The sequence below is a fragment of the Heliangelus exortis genome, chromosome 20, assembly GCF_036169615.1.
Source record: "Heliangelus exortis chromosome 20, bHelExo1.hap1, whole genome shotgun sequence".
NCBI classification, from domain to species: Eukaryota; Metazoa; Chordata; class Aves; order Apodiformes; family Trochilidae; genus Heliangelus; species Heliangelus exortis.
This window is the reverse complement of record NC_092441.1, coordinates 3199862-3214591: the sequence shown is the minus strand read 5'-3', so window position 1 is coordinate 3214591 and position 14730 is coordinate 3199862. Positions and strand designations below refer to the sequence as shown.

The 14730-nt window shown below is 44.7% G+C and overlaps 1 protein-coding gene and 1 long non-coding RNA gene across 3 annotated transcripts in view; one reads left to right on the top strand and one right to left on the bottom strand.

Moving 5' to 3' along the window:
* The first annotated feature begins 347 nt into the window (after nucleotides 1-347).
* LOC139805545 (uncharacterized) lies at nucleotides 348-6971 on the top strand. Of its 2 annotated transcripts, none has more exons than XR_011729854.1 (4): nucleotides 348-670; nucleotides 1197-1339; nucleotides 5333-5479; nucleotides 6844-6971. It is a non-coding gene; the product is annotated as an uncharacterized lncRNA (long non-coding RNA). The 2 variants fall into 2 exon arrangements; XR_011729855.1 differs by lacking the exon at nucleotides 6844-6971 and adding an exon at nucleotides 6227-6335.
* Nucleotides 3088-14730, bottom strand: part of CACNG4 (calcium voltage-gated channel auxiliary subunit gamma 4) — a 41425-nt gene continuing 29782 nt past the window's right edge. Inside the window, exons 2-4 of the mRNA XM_071764062.1 lie at nucleotides 12365-12448; nucleotides 8278-8418; nucleotides 3088-7432 (exon numbers count right to left, since the gene is read on the bottom strand). Of these exons, the coding sequence (XP_071620163.1) occupies nucleotides 6894-7432; nucleotides 8278-8418; nucleotides 12365-12448 (764 nt within the window). The 3' untranslated portion in view covers nucleotides 3088-6893. The remainder of the gene's footprint in view (nucleotides 7433-8277; nucleotides 8419-12364; nucleotides 12449-14730) is intronic.

The window sequence follows — 14730 nt, the reverse complement described above, 5'->3', positions numbered from 1 at the left end:
AGCCCCGGAGCCCACAAACCACACACCAAAAATTCAGAGCTGGAGGTGCCTCCCGAGCTGAGCTGCAGTGTAAAGAAAGTGGTGAAAGGAGAAAACTTACTGATTTTATTCTTTATTCCTATTATAATTACTTTTTATTAACCAGAAGTGTTCTTACTAGTGTCTCTTGCTCTATTTCTTTTTGTTTCCTGTTCTGTTTGGGGGTTTTTTTTTGTGTCTTTTACCTATTTTTTATTATTCAAAACCTCTCAAGTTCTCACTTGCCTTCCCACCATCCCAACTTGCCTCAATGTGTGTGACAATTCCAGCAATTTCCCAGTGCACCCTTTCCTTCATTTGGAAGTGACTTCTGCCACCCTGGACCCACCTGGCCAAGCTCTCTCCTTCCCTTTGATATTTCAGCTAATCATCAATTAATTTGATGCTAATGTCATTGCAGGGGCCACTACTGAGATGACATTACAATTGCCATGGCAAACTGAGGAGGGTGACAGTATCTGAATGTCAAAAGAATGGTTAAAAAAAATGCCAGTGGAAAGCTGCAAATCTCTAGGTTATCACGTCAAGATAATGTCAGAGCTGCTCCAGTCCTGCTTTATGAACAGCCCAATTTGATGTCAAAATAAAGGTGCAGAGGTGTCAGCTCAAATTAATGAGGATAGTCTTGAAGGTGAAAGGGGAGTGTGGGAAAGGGGGAGAAAAGAAAGGCTAATTTAAAAATATTGATCCCAAATAACTGTAACTGAAAGATGGATTAAAGGGGTTACCAGACCTCTGCTTGATGTGTGACTGAGCCCCTGGGGAGCAGGGTGATGGCTGAGCTGCTGTGGGCATCTGATGTCCTGGTCCTGGCAGGAAGGTGGAAGTCATGGGAATCAGCAAAGGGCAAGGGGACTGGGGAGGGTTCTGGGGACATGGGACAAGGCACAGACCATGGGGACCTCTGTAGGAAGATGCTCAGGGCCCAGGACTGTGGTGTGCTGGGTTGGGCTGGGAGAACTAGAGGCTTCCATTTAAACCAGAACCAAGAGTTCTGATGAAAGGGGAAAAATCCTGAAGGGAAGAGACTTTAAACCAGAAAAGGGAAGCATTAAAAATGTAATGCCTTTTCTTTTGAAGTAGTTTCTTGTTAGGTTTCACCAGACGTCAGTCAGTCTTAGCAACTGCACCCTGACTTGGCTTCCTTGATGCTACAGACTCCACAGGTCCTCTACAAGTTGAGAGCAAGAAAGTCAAGGTGTGTTTGCAAATATGGGCACAAAGCAAGGTTCTGGATGATGAGGAAGCAAGTGCTAATGATCACACTTTCTGCTAATTACAACCTACACCGGCTGCAGGGGTGAGAACTCATTAATTTTTTTGCCAGTGTTGGTCTTTGTGTCTCTTCCAATGTTGGCAAGAATCAAGCTTTTTGCTCTCATTTAGGTGCTCTGATCTGAGCACATTCCTCAGGGTTTTGTTTGGGTTTGAGTTCCCTAATAATACCCAGGAAACAATTGAAGTGAAATCAGAAGGGGGGGAAAAAAAAAAACATCATCCTTGTTTCCCCTTCCCTGCAGAGGAGCTGGGAGTGTGAAGGAGACACTGAGAACTCACAGCACCTAAGGTAAAACATTGTCCCCAGCCCCTAAAAAGTGACCCAGAGCCACCAGTCCCTGAGGAAGAAACACTTTGGTGGGATTATTGTTCCCTGGGGGTTTGCTGCAAGGCTCAACCTGTGCTTGGGGACCATGAGCACAGGGATTTGGTGCTCATGGCTTTACCTGGGAGTGCTGCCACTGCCACCCTCCAAAGCTCCCTAAATCTGGGGCTGAAATCCTGCTGTCCCTCAAGGCAAGAGCAAAATATGTGTTGGATTTAGTTGGTTTGTTTTTTTTTTTTTTTAAAAGACTCCCATGGGTATGAAGCAGTGACCCCAGACTGGCACACAGGAGCCCAGACAGGACTGGCTGTCCCTGCTGCTGCCACACGTCTGCTCTGCAGCTTCCTTCTCCTAAAAGTACCCTGGGGCAGTGGGGTTGTTCTGGGCTCTGATCCCTTGGGCTCTGCCAGGCTGTAAGCTGAGCCCCTCTGCAGACAGGTGCAGGGCACTCCTTGCTCCCTTTTATTTTTGGCACCTCCCACGGTTTCTGGTTTGCTCATTCCAAGGAAATTCCAGCTCCTCATGGCTGGACTTTCTGTCTGAAATGCAGACTACTGAATGCAGACTCTCCATTCTGAAGCTTCCAGGACTTTCTCTTTGTTTCCTCCTTCCCCTCCCCAGTGTGTTGCATCCCTGTTCACAGCAGGGCAGCCACAGCTCTCAGGGCTCCTTTTCACCCCCAGACTTGCTCAGTGATGTGGGAAGAACCATTTATTTATATATTTTAGTTCCAGGGCACCTCTAGGATTGATCCCCTGCCACCCTCCAGCCCTGCCAATTGATCACCCTGATGGGGAGAGGCAGGCAGATGGAGATTCACAGGCAGCCTGCAGCTTTAAAGACAATCTGGGGGCTTAGGAGCACAGAAGCTGAAGTTAAAAAGGGTGTTTGGAAAAGAAATATTGTCTCTGATACAGGGATGGTGAGAGGCTGTTCAGCTGCTGACCCCTCCTGGGTTCCATTCACCAGGATTTTTTTTTTGGTGGTGATCAGAGCAAGGCCTCCTGGAGCTTCTGCTTGAGGGGCTGAGCTTGCTTCAGGCAAAATGGCCAAAAGCAGAGAGAGGAGGATGCTCACATCAAACCTCCAAAAGCGGAGGCAAAGCAGAGGCTCAGGGCACTTCAGAAGGCACTGGTTTCATTTTGTTGCCCCACTGGTTTAATTTTGTTGGTTTGTGGTGCCCCTGGCTACAAACCAGGCACCCGAAGCAGTGTGCCCCATATGGGGCGAGTTGGAGCCAGAAATAAAAGGTTTTTTTCTTAGATTTTAACTAAATGCTTGGAAGTGAAGGTAGCCAATCCTGGAAAATTCATGGTCTGTGGGACCACAGGAATGTTTTTCCTGTGATCCCAATAGGTAGAAACATGAAAAGATGAGCACAGAAACCTCAGCTCGGAGAATGTGGAAGTTAAAAATCTACAGAGCTTCCTCCACGCAAACCCAAATACATTTAAAATGGTTTATTTAAAAAGTAAGGGTTAAGTACATTATACATGGTTGTGATTATACCAAGAGAACTGAAGCACAGTGGAAATAACACTTTAGAACTGCAGACAGAAATATAACCTCAAGGGACATGATATATTAGCCCTTGTGGATATGTGATCCATACAGAAAGAAAAGGAATTATAAAAATAGTTTATTGTTAGATGTATGGGCATATGAAGTGATTTCTCCTTTTACTCCTGTTGTGTTTGAGAGAGCTGATGATAAACCTTGTTTCTTGGAAAATCAAATCTGATCCAATAGCTTTTTTTTTTGGTTTGTTTTTTTTTTTAGGTCTGCTCTTAGAGTGTGTTCCAGGATGATACCAAAAGACCAATTGCTGTTAATTATGTGCTGATGATACCTGCAGGCCTTGCTGAGAAATGGGGGCTAATTTGTGTTCAGTGCTGTCCAGGGAAACCAGAGAGATGTGGAAGAACAGATGATTTTTAATTTTTTTTTTTAAAACCAGCACTGAGTGGTTTCTAAGTCCTTTCCCAATTGTGTTCAGAGATGAGCCATGACAGCAAGAAACTCTTCATGGGTGGGAAGCTGCAGATTTTTCATTTTTGTCAGAATCAAAGTTTTCCACATCAAAAGACTGATTTTTGGGGTTTTTTGAGGATTTTTTAAAATTGAAATTTTTTAATGAAACCACTTTTTTTTTTTTTTTTTTTTTTTTTTTTTTTTTTAAATGCTTTTTCTTTTGCTTTGGTTGAACAGATTCCTGCCCTGCAGTTTCACACAGAGCATAAGTTTTAAACCACAGCCTCCATGGCAGGATGAAAGCTCTGGTCTCTGTTATCTCCCTGGACTTTTGTTCCCCATCCAGGCCCTGTATCCCATGAGCATCCCTTGTCCAAAGGTGCTCACTGGAGAAGGAAACAGATGCTCCAGCTCAACCTGGAGCAGGACATTGCACTTGGAGAGCTGCTGAAACCAGCCCTGAGCTTGGGGAGGAGGCTCTGGCAAGGAGGGACATCCCCAAACTCTTGGCAAGACTTTTGCTTTTTTTGCTGCTGTGGTGTAAAAATGCTGCAGATGCCTCTGCAGGGATGAGCTGGGCTCTGGAAAAACCTTGGATTTGGCTGGAATCAGATGGTTGGTTTGAAACACAGTGACTGGAGAAGGAAAAGCCAAGAAAAAAAAACCAAAAACCAAGGCATGAAGCAAACCTCACACTGTCAACTCCCAGTTCAATGGACATGAGTTTAGAGAAACAGCCTACACCTAAGTCCTGGTTTTAAAAGGGAATGGTTTAATTCTCAGTTACAGTAAACACGGATGAGGACTTATTTCTAACTATTAGTTTATTAACACAGTGGGAAACAAATAGTTCTGGGAAATTGCACTTGAAAAATACATCAACTCTAATTAGATGTAAATTAATTAGCACTTAGTATGACACACTAATGAGACAGAAGTTGTTCTTTTTTTTCGTTGCAAACTTCTACTTCTATCATAGCTAATCAAAGTATTTTAATATTACGAAGTCTCAAAAAGTAGGAAATAATTTATTGTTTGAAAGCATAAAGATTCTTGTAAAAAAAATCTTTCATCAAGAACTTTAATAATTTTAGAGCTCCTTTATGTTGTCCTAGCCGAAAAGTAGGTAAAAAAGTTTTCTTGTCTGCCTCTGTTTGAATTTTTTTTTTTAAAAAGCTTGTGTAATACCTTTCTCCAGAGTGTGTTGCTACAGGAAGCAGCACAACATTTTCTGCTCTAAAATCCTTCCCATTGCTCCCTTAGCTTTAGCTCTCAGAGTTCAGAAGTTTGAAAAAAGGATCCCAGCAGAGTTTAAACCTGAATGGAAACTCTGAAGAAGCAGGGATGGAGGCTCCAAGCCACCTCCACTCTGCCAGGCTGAGGGCTGAGCAGCAACCAGGGGAAGACTTTTGCTTAAAACCCAGAATTATGTCTTGGTTCTTGCAAGGAGAGAGGCTCGAGCAGGGTTTGCTTGGTGGGAAGGGGGGGTTCAACTTGCTCTTTGGGATGTTAAGGCAGCTCCTCCAGGAAAAGCTTGGAGGACTTGGTTCCACCAGCTGCAAGCCTTGTACCCAAGACATGGAGTCACTGACACTGTGCCCATCACAGGATAAATTAAGACTAAAGAGGTTTTAACAGTTTGGCTGAGATATATCCCACTGTCAGTGAGGCAAATCGTGATTTATTTATTTTTTGTTTTCTTTGTCACCACTTCTCTAGTCTTCTGGTAGAAAAGATGTTTCTGGGCAAAAAAGAAGGGGACATTCAAAGGAATCTACAGGAATCAGATGCTCCTCTCTCACTGCACCTAATTCACCCAAGGGGACTCATTCCCACATGGCTTGGTTGAGCAGTCACTCCATCAATGTAAGTATTATTAAATTTAATTACCTTTGAGCCAGGTCCTTGAGCTTTAAGATTCCAAGCCTAAGTGTGAAAAATGAAAGCAGGAATTTAAAAGGGAAAACAACAACAAAAAAAGCAGATTTTTAGAAACATACAGAAGCAAAGGGTACAAATTAATTCCCCTCTTAAGTGAATGCATAGAGTTTTCTGTGGGCTCTCTGCACGTGAGTAGATAGATTACAAAATAAATTAAATTAGGTCAAACCATCATTTCCATCTAAAAGCAACTCTACCTTGCACCATGCGGCACTTATTCATCATAAAAAGAGTTTAATAAATATCTCATAAACGGTGATTATTTTTTTGTTCTAGTTTAAAAAATACAAAGTTGTCATCCGTTGTCTTCCCATCGGGTTCCCAGTAGGAATTTTTTTGCTAGTCCCAGCATATTAACTTCTCATTTTCTTATGCACATTGCTTAGGTTTCCAGTAGCATTAGTGTTGCACTTGTGAAGCAGGGAGGAAAACAGGAATGCAGTTGCAGGGAACCAGTGGCTTCACCTTCCCTGGGCCCCCCCAGCTCAGCTCTGCTTCTGGCTCTCCCCATCCGTGCTCTGCAAGGGGGTCCTGACACCCAGCTCTCAGCACCTTGCCAGATCAGGCACTAGGGCTAATGGAAATGAGAATTCAAGTTTTCGAAACGTTAGGCAAGAAATGATATTTGCAAATCTGCTCAAGTCCCACTGACTTTCATCCTTCCCTTTCCAGGTGTTTCGGGGTGCACCACCCACACCCTCTTCTCCCCACCTGCATTGCCCGGGAGGGGACACCAGACACCCAGAAATGGGACACTTTCCCACCCTTCAGGGAGTCTGCAGTGCTCAGAATACAGATGCTCCAGAGTTTCAGTAGCACAGGTCAGTTTTAGAAAGTGTTGCCTTCAAAAATATTTTTTTTTTTTTTCTTCTTTCTGGAAAGAGGCAAAGCTTATGCTGTGTCACAGGAAAGTGGCTCACTTGATGGGTAGGTCACAGTCATGTTGTATTAAGGGATCTCAATTTTAGAAAAAAAAAACAAAGCAACCAAACAAAAAAACCCCGTGGTACAATAATTTTTCTGTAGTCCTTTAAAACACACTGGTGTTAAGTCCTTTGCAGTTTCTCCAAGACTTTGTACACACTACAAAAGTGCAGGAACATGAACTGCCTTCATCTCGGGACACCAAGAACTGAAAGAAACAAACTCCGAAACAGCTTCAGGAAAAGCCACGAGTGTGCAGTCTCTTTATGTTGGCCCAGAGGAACTCCACTTGCTACCTCAACACATGCCACAGTTAAAGAGGTGAGAGGGTATTTTTTAACTTCACTCCTTCTCTTGCCTGACAGCTCCGTTCTCTTCCAATATCTCTCCAAGAAGCGGGAGGGAGGAGGGAACTTCAAACAGGTGTCGTTCTCCTGTTGACCATGTTGACGTGGAGCCCTTCCTTAAATTCCTTCTGGAGGAAGTTGTGGACCTGCAGGAAACTGGCTTCTTGGTCAGCGTTGTAGCTGGCAGCTGTTGTCACCTTCAGAGGCTCTCTAGAAAGGGTGTACATGGAGATCTCGTTCATGGGGATGGTGCCTGCGATCTTCATGCCAACTGGAGAAATGTCCCTGGACGGAGAAGGCTCCGTGGATCGAGAACTGGATCTGGACCTCCTCCTCCTGTACCTATAACTTGGCATCCTGGCGTAAGGAGAGCTGGAAGAAGTCTTAAGGAATTCCCTCTTGGTCTTAAACCTCAGCTCCTTGTTTTTCTCAATATAAATGTTCACAGCCAGGACACCGACAGTTTCGGCCACGATGAAAGACAAGGCTCCGAAATAAAAAGACCACCCATAGTTGTAATGGTTCTTTTTGTCTTCATCTCTCTTGTCACTTGGGTCACCTGCATTGCTTGATATGTAGACAATGATCCCTATGATATTACTTAGTCCTAGAGAGAGAAAAAGATCAGTCAGTGGTTATGTGGCTGGGAAGATAAAATCCAAGCCACGTTACTTTCTGGACCTGAATAGCTCAAAGATTATGATGAGGAAATTTCAGGACAACTGTTTACTTTTTAGTTTAGCTCAAGATTTCATTTATTCTTGAAAAATGAAGAATAGATCCACTCGTGGGTCACGTGTGCTTACACAAACCCCAAAATATTCATCAGGATTTGTCCTCATCTCTTCATTGCCACGGTGGGAAAGAAAGAGCATATCAGAGCAAAAAATGTTGTTAGTGGGATTCTAGCATTCATAATAATAATAATAAAAATACATTTTGAGCTCAGGGCCATGGCTGTTCACCTTGATCAAGATAAGTTCTCTTCCACCTTGCTGAATTTTCATCTAAATGCAGCATGCCTAATCCGAGCTCCAGGGAAAGCTATTAACAACGTGGCTGACTCTCTCAGCTATTTCTAGTGTGAAAAACAGCCTCACCTATCATAGGGGAAATGTTTCTGCCATCATAGAAAAGAAAAAAGAAAAGGCTTTGGATAGAAGAGACATCTGATTCATCTAATGTTTGGTGCTTTTAAAGAAGTGCAAAACCTGCATGCTGCTGGCTGTAACTTATTTTTTTGTCAGGAAAACAAAAACCTTTTCTAGAACGTATTTATTGGCAAACTTCAAAAATACATTTTTGGTTTAACAGGTTTGCCTGGTGGGATGTTGCTCGTGCCCTCCATCCAGGGAAGGGGCACAGGGAGAGAAATGCCAACCAGCTTTCCTCCACTCCTGCTCAGTTTCAAAAGGCAGCACTTCTGAAGGGCTCTATTTCAGGAGAACGTACCTGCTGCAACAAAGAGAATCCCAGCACTGAGAATAATGTTGTTTTTGCTGTTGTAAATCCTTCCTGCTCCGACACAGAGTCCTCCCAGCAGCAGCAATATTGTGCTTAGGATGGGGAACACGCTGGAGGCACGGACAATGCCTGGAGGGGAGAAGGGAAGAAAGGGAAGAGAGGCAGTAACCATTTTAGATGCCTCCTCAGGGGGCAAGCACAAAGTCTCAAACTCCCTGGAATTTCCTGGAATTATCACCAGTTCTGCATTTCTAGGCAGGTTTTGGGGAGTCAGGGTTTGGGGCCAGTGTGGCACAGACCCTCTCAACTGAGTAGCTTCAACTTTCTGTGTTTTCTCCCAGGCAGTCCAGAGTTATCCCCATTGCCTGATGCTGCCACGTACAGAGGGTTTGTGAGAAAGCTTGAGGTAAGTGACAGCAAAACCCAGCATCACCCAGGGAGCAGCAGGGAAAAATTCAGGAGCTGGCCACCAACCCTACAGGGGCTGGGGATGGCTGGAGCTGCCAGATCTGCCCCGTGGTACAGGTGCAAGGTGAGCAAATTCCAGCTCCTGGAACATTCATGTTGCCAGGGAGCACAGCTAGTAACCCCTTTTTTCTTGTTGTTGATTATTAAGGAGTTTGAAACCTTTATGGATTTCTTAGGAAGAAATTTTCACAAGTGTGTCTCAGATGTTTGCGTTCAGTTTCCTGACAGCTGAGTGGAGTCATTTAAAATTCTGTGTGCTTCAGGATGTTCAGTGGGATGGGCTTTAAAATCCTCCCCCTAAAAACCCTGAAACATCACTTCAAAAGTCGAGGCACTACAAGACCAAGAACAATCTGAAGGGAAGCAGCAGGCAAGGAACAAAAGGGCTGAGAAAAAATAAACAGGCAGAAGAAGAGAGAAGTCTGTACTGAAAAACCAAAGGGCTAAAACCTCCCGGGTGTTCCTGAAAGGCAGAGTGAGGAGCTGAGTTCTATTGTTAGAGAGAGAGGATTTGTTTGAAGAAGGGGAGATAAGGTGCTGAATACAGCTCTGGAAAACAGGATTGGCCCAAAGCTGGGGAGCATGGAAAGGCAAAGGCACCAAGGGCAGTCCCTGCACTCTGAGTGGGTGCCAGGGCACGGGGGATCTGTCACTGAGAGGTGGAAGCCCCATAGCACCTTGGAGTAAGGAAGCTCTGACTTTTGGGTCAGTTTTTAGAATTTCAGGAAAAGGTTCAGTGTCAGTCTCGGGCACAAAAGAGACCAAAGCTCTGCCTGCCTGTAAGTGTTCAGGCACAGGCAGCACAGGCTTAAAATCTACTCTGGGCCACCTTTCTTCTTGCTGTTTCCTGCATTTTATGGTCATTCTGGTTATAATGATTTCAGTTAAATCAAAGACCTTTCCTAAAATGCTTCAGTCCAGAAAGGACTTGCCAGACATGCCAAATCCAGGGGGCAGGTTGTTCAACTTGTAGCAACCATCTCTAGAGATAATTTTTCCACATTAGGAAATTAATCTGAAGACAAACAAAACACACAGTGATCTCTTCCTTGCAACCCCCTCCAGTAGGTATATTTTTTTCCCTACAATGTGTACTTTCAGCTGGGAAATATCAAAAGAAGCTCATAGGTACCATGTAGAATTTACATATATCTCCCAACACTGGTAATAAAATGACAGCACATCAAAAAACATTAAGGCAATCTGGGTTTTGCTTCCTCTCCAGCTTTTTTTTTTTTTTTCTCTTTTTTTCTTTTTTTTTTTTTTTCTTTTTTTTTTTGCCTTGTTTACCGTCCTGTCGCTTTGCATCGGCGGCTCTGCCCCTGATGCCTTTTGACACCTCCTTGGGTGAAGCTGCTGCTCCCCACGGGTTTTTTTATCCCTGTTTTTTTTATCCCCCTGCCAAAAGCAGGAACCAAGCAAACGGTGTTAAAAAAAGGAGGGATGGACAGGGCACCCATGTCCCCGAAACAGGGTCCCCATCCTCAGGGCTGCACTCCTGCACCGCAGAAGAGCTCTGAGGTCTTCCCACAGGCAAGGAGGATGAAATTCCCTCTCCTGCCAAGGGAGAGAGGTGGGTGTGCTGGCTGGGAGCCTCCGGGTTTCTGGGTGCTGCAGGGATGCAGGAGGCGGGGGCAGCTGAGCACATGGGTGCTGTGGGGGATGCAGCCCCGGGGTGATGTGTGCACGGCAGCCTTGGGGCTCTGCACAGGCATAGGAAAGGGATTAAAAAAAACCCACAATCCCCAACCCCCCAAAAAACCCCCCCCTAAAAAACAACAAACCCCCCCCCCCCCCAAAAAAAAAAAACCCACCCCAAAAAACCAACACAACGGTACAAGAGGAGGGGTCTTGTCTGAGCTCCTGTCCCTGGGGCTGGTGTCTGCTTGCTTTGCAGGGAGCAGCCTGGGTGTTGAAGGGCAAAACTCAAACCTCCTGCTCATACACACATCCCAAAGTCCCCTAAAATCAGGATTTTTCCCACTGATTTCAATAGGGGTTGGAGCAAGGCCTCAATTCTGTTAGCACCAAAGTGATAACTTCAGGTCAGTAACTCTGGAGCAGGCTGAGACACCCCGCATGCTGCTCATCCCAGAGCTGGCACCATGGGTGCTTTTGTCTAATCCAGACAGGAGAAAACAGCCTTCACCTCCACCATGGCCCTCCAAGGAGATCTGTGCTAGGATGAGGCTAAAAAGCAGGGTGGATAACAGGGAGGCAGCAGTTTGCAAAGCTGTTGCCCAGAGGGCAGAAATGGGATGGAAGGTCTCGCGTCTCCTTTGGAACAGGATGCAAATATCCTCTTGTCTGTGTCTGCTTAGACAATGATTTGGTTCCTATTGCACAGACGTATGAGCTCATCTCCTCTGGATTTAGATGCACAGCCTTTCAGTATTCTCTAAATCCGTGTGCATTTTAGGGGGAGCTGCAGTTTTTCTTGCAGAAGTTGAAGCTGAGGAGCCCTGTTCCCTCTGCAGACTCCGAGTGGCTGAGACCCCATTTTGCATAAGGCATAAAGGGTTGAACCAACTGGTTTTTTAAGGCCTGTACTTAGTCACTTTGGAAAACAACTTTTAGGAACACCCATCACAAGCACACTTACAAACAATTTACCTATCTCATGTCTTGCTCTGGAGCTGTAGGCTGTTTTTTCCCAGTTCTCCCTTTTCTCCAAAGAAAGATGGCATGATGCACTTTTATCAAGATGCTACTTTAGTTCCTTTTTCCTTTACAGTTCTTTTGCTAATGATGTTTCTTTCCTAAAGCTGACTTGGCATCAATTTAACATTCGTTCCCAGGCTTTGTATGAAAGATAAATGCAGCCATGCTCACACTCTGCTAGCCTGATTTCACCTGAGTGCTGAACTCGTGTCACCCAAATGCTGCGACTGATCTGAAGTGACAGGAGTAAAGATGAAAAAAAAACCTCTGAGTATTCTGGTAAAGCTCACTTTTTGGGAGATTTTAAATTTTTCTTCTTGCCTTAGCAACCAGAAGTTATTTCCCACAGGTGAGCAGAAGGGCAGAGTGGTTCTCCATGTGGTGTTTCAGTAATTAACAGTGATTAAGGAGGGTTTTGCCCTGATGGGCTGAGGCTCTCCCAGCACCTTGTGAACCTCAGTTCCTTTCTCCAGGAAACCTCAGCTCCTTTCTCCAGGAAAGGGCTTTGCTTTCAGCATGGATACTCAGCTCTTGTTTGAAAGGAACAACCTGGCAAGGCATCCTCTGGAGAAGGGAAGATCTCACTCAAACTCTGCAGGATTGGTGACGTTCCACACTGAGCTCATCCTTTACACTAACCAGGTAACTCCTCCTTGCTAATGTGAGAGTGACAGCTTTTAGTTTGCATTTGCAAGATTCCTATTTGGAGAATTTTTGGAGAATGGGCCCCATGACTGTGTGTGCTGCTCTGGCTGAAATGCCCTCTTGTAATGGGAGTCCCTGAGGGTGATGGCTTTGTCGTCTGCAGCGTGAGCTGGACACACATCACCACTGCTCAGCCACCCATCCTTGCCAGCAATAAGACTTGGCTGGCCTCTAGAGAAGAGAAACCTGGGAAAGCCTCTCTGTTACCCCTCTGTGTGTTAGGGATTGCTCTGCAACTTACGGAGAAGGTATTCTGAGCTGTCGTGGTCGTAGTCGTTGTCTTCAGGGAAGTGGTTGATTCGGAAGCAATGTCCTTTGTAGATCCCTAAATGGAAAAGCAAACATCACCCATTACCAACAGAACCAGGAAACTGTGCTCCTGCCAGCTCTGCTTTGTTTCCTTTTCCTCCTAGGTTGTATTAGGTAAATTCTTCTCCTCTAGGTTGGTCTCTTATTTTTTCAAGAAATCATCTCTAAGGTGGGCAGGCTGGACTGAAGGGAGAGCCAAGATGCTTGGGCTCATTCTGCCACTAATGCCATTCTCTTGAGTTCTAAAATCTCTCTGTGTTTTACTGTATCAGCACCATGCTTATTGTACAAGAATATCAAGTTTGCAAAGCTTCTTTTTGTTCCTACAATGACTGTCCTTTGGGTACCTCTCCAAAGCTGGAGCATAACTGGGTGCCAGCCCAGTGCCCATCACCCCTCTGGTCTTGTCCCCAGTGAAGTGCTGGTTTTCCTTCTCAGACCTGGTAAATGCTGAACAGTCTGAGGCCTCTTCAGTTCCTGTCTAGGTGTGGAAAACAAGTCCATAAATCTCATCCTGCTGCAATTTAACCCCATATGTCCCCCTCAAGGTTGGGTCAGCTTTTAATGGCATATTTGTTTAGTTAACTGGGAGCCTGTGCAGAGAGTTCAGGTGCTTCTGTTGGCTGGATAAACCTCTCACTGGACTGAACATGATGACTTTGAGTGCTTTGTCCACCTGGGCAAAGCTTTATGTTGCTATTTTGTCTCCTTCCCTACCATGGTTTTCCAGTGGGTTGCTGAGACCCCCGAGCAAGTAGCACAGGGACCTCTCCCCAGAGCTCCTGGCTGGAGAGGAGCCCTGAGGGCTGATCCTGGGTGCTTTTATTATTCATTAACCAGTTCTGTCTTGCTCAGCAACATACATCACCCAGGATGAGTTATCCTTTGCACAGGAGTTTCAGTGCTTACAGCTCGAGCTGGCAGAAGGATTGGAAACCCGTCAGTTAATAGCCCTTTAACAGAAAGCTGCAGTCTGTAGGCTATAAATGGGGATTTATTTCACTACCTATTACCAATGATTACAAAGATCTCAAAAGAATTACTAATCTGGAGCATTTCAATTGCACCCTCTGAGTGTCAGTGGCAGGTTTGCTACCACAGTGCCTTTAATTCTTCCAGTAAATGATGTCTCCAACCCGACTGTGGGAAGGGCTCAGGCTTTCTCTGCACAGCACTTCAAAAGGCTGTGAGCAAGAAGTCAGTGGCTCTCATCATCACATCTGGAAGTGACACCCCTGTCCTGTCTGCCAGGATGAGAGCCCTTCAGTGGGACTGCTCCTGCCACACGTGTTGGTCCTCTGTTTGCCATCACCTGGTTTGAAGCTCCTGAGGGCTCTCCAATGAGCAATCCAAAATTCAGATTTTTAAAGATCCCAGTGCTTATTTTTATGGCTAAATCACTCTCAGAAACTCAGCTAAGAGCCAAGAAGCCTCTTATGTTTGCACCACCAATGGATTGATGGAGGGGTTTGGCCACTCTAGGTATTAAGGTATTAAATTTCTGTATGAAATGGGCTCCTCAGCAGAAGATTCTCTTACACAGAGACCACCAAGCCAACCCTTCCACCACAGGCCTGAAACATCTTGGTGGGACAGGATGGGTTGGTGGTAGCAGTGTCTGAGCTTCTTCTCTTTTATAGTTGGAGCTCTTCCTCTCCTGGTGTTTATAACTGGAGCATTTCACATGAGAGAGTATTATCTGAGTATTAGTATTTAGTGTTAGTATTATTTAATTAGTATTATCTATGTCTAGCAGAGGTTAAAGAAGAGGATAATTAGGCCCAAACAGAAAATTCTAGAGGATCATGAGAGTTCCTTTCTATTTCTAGTTCTTAGGGATAATGAGAGTGGTCATTTTGGCCAAGTTTTTATAGAAGTAGCAAATGGTTATGATATTTGGACCTGTATCAAAGCCTGGGAATCCCAAATACTCTTCCCAGTACCTTTGCTGTAGTTCAGATCATGGATATCAGTTCAGGGTCCTCTCTAGTGCCTCTGGTGTTTGGTAGTTAATAATTTTTGTTGATAATTTTTTTCCATAAACTTAGTAGGTGTCATATAACTCAGCAGCAGCTTATTGAACTCTTAATGAGGCTTGAGGTTGCTATCAAGAACAGGGTATTGAGGGCTCTTTAAAATTCACAAAGTATCAGAAATAAAGTTTTACCAGGAGAGGCAACCATACCTGTTTCATAATGATGGGCTTTGAAACTTAGATTTGGGAAAAATGAAAACCAACTGGGTGGAAGTTGTTGAAGCTGTTGAAGCTTTAAGAGCACAACAGCAGAGTGTTACTTA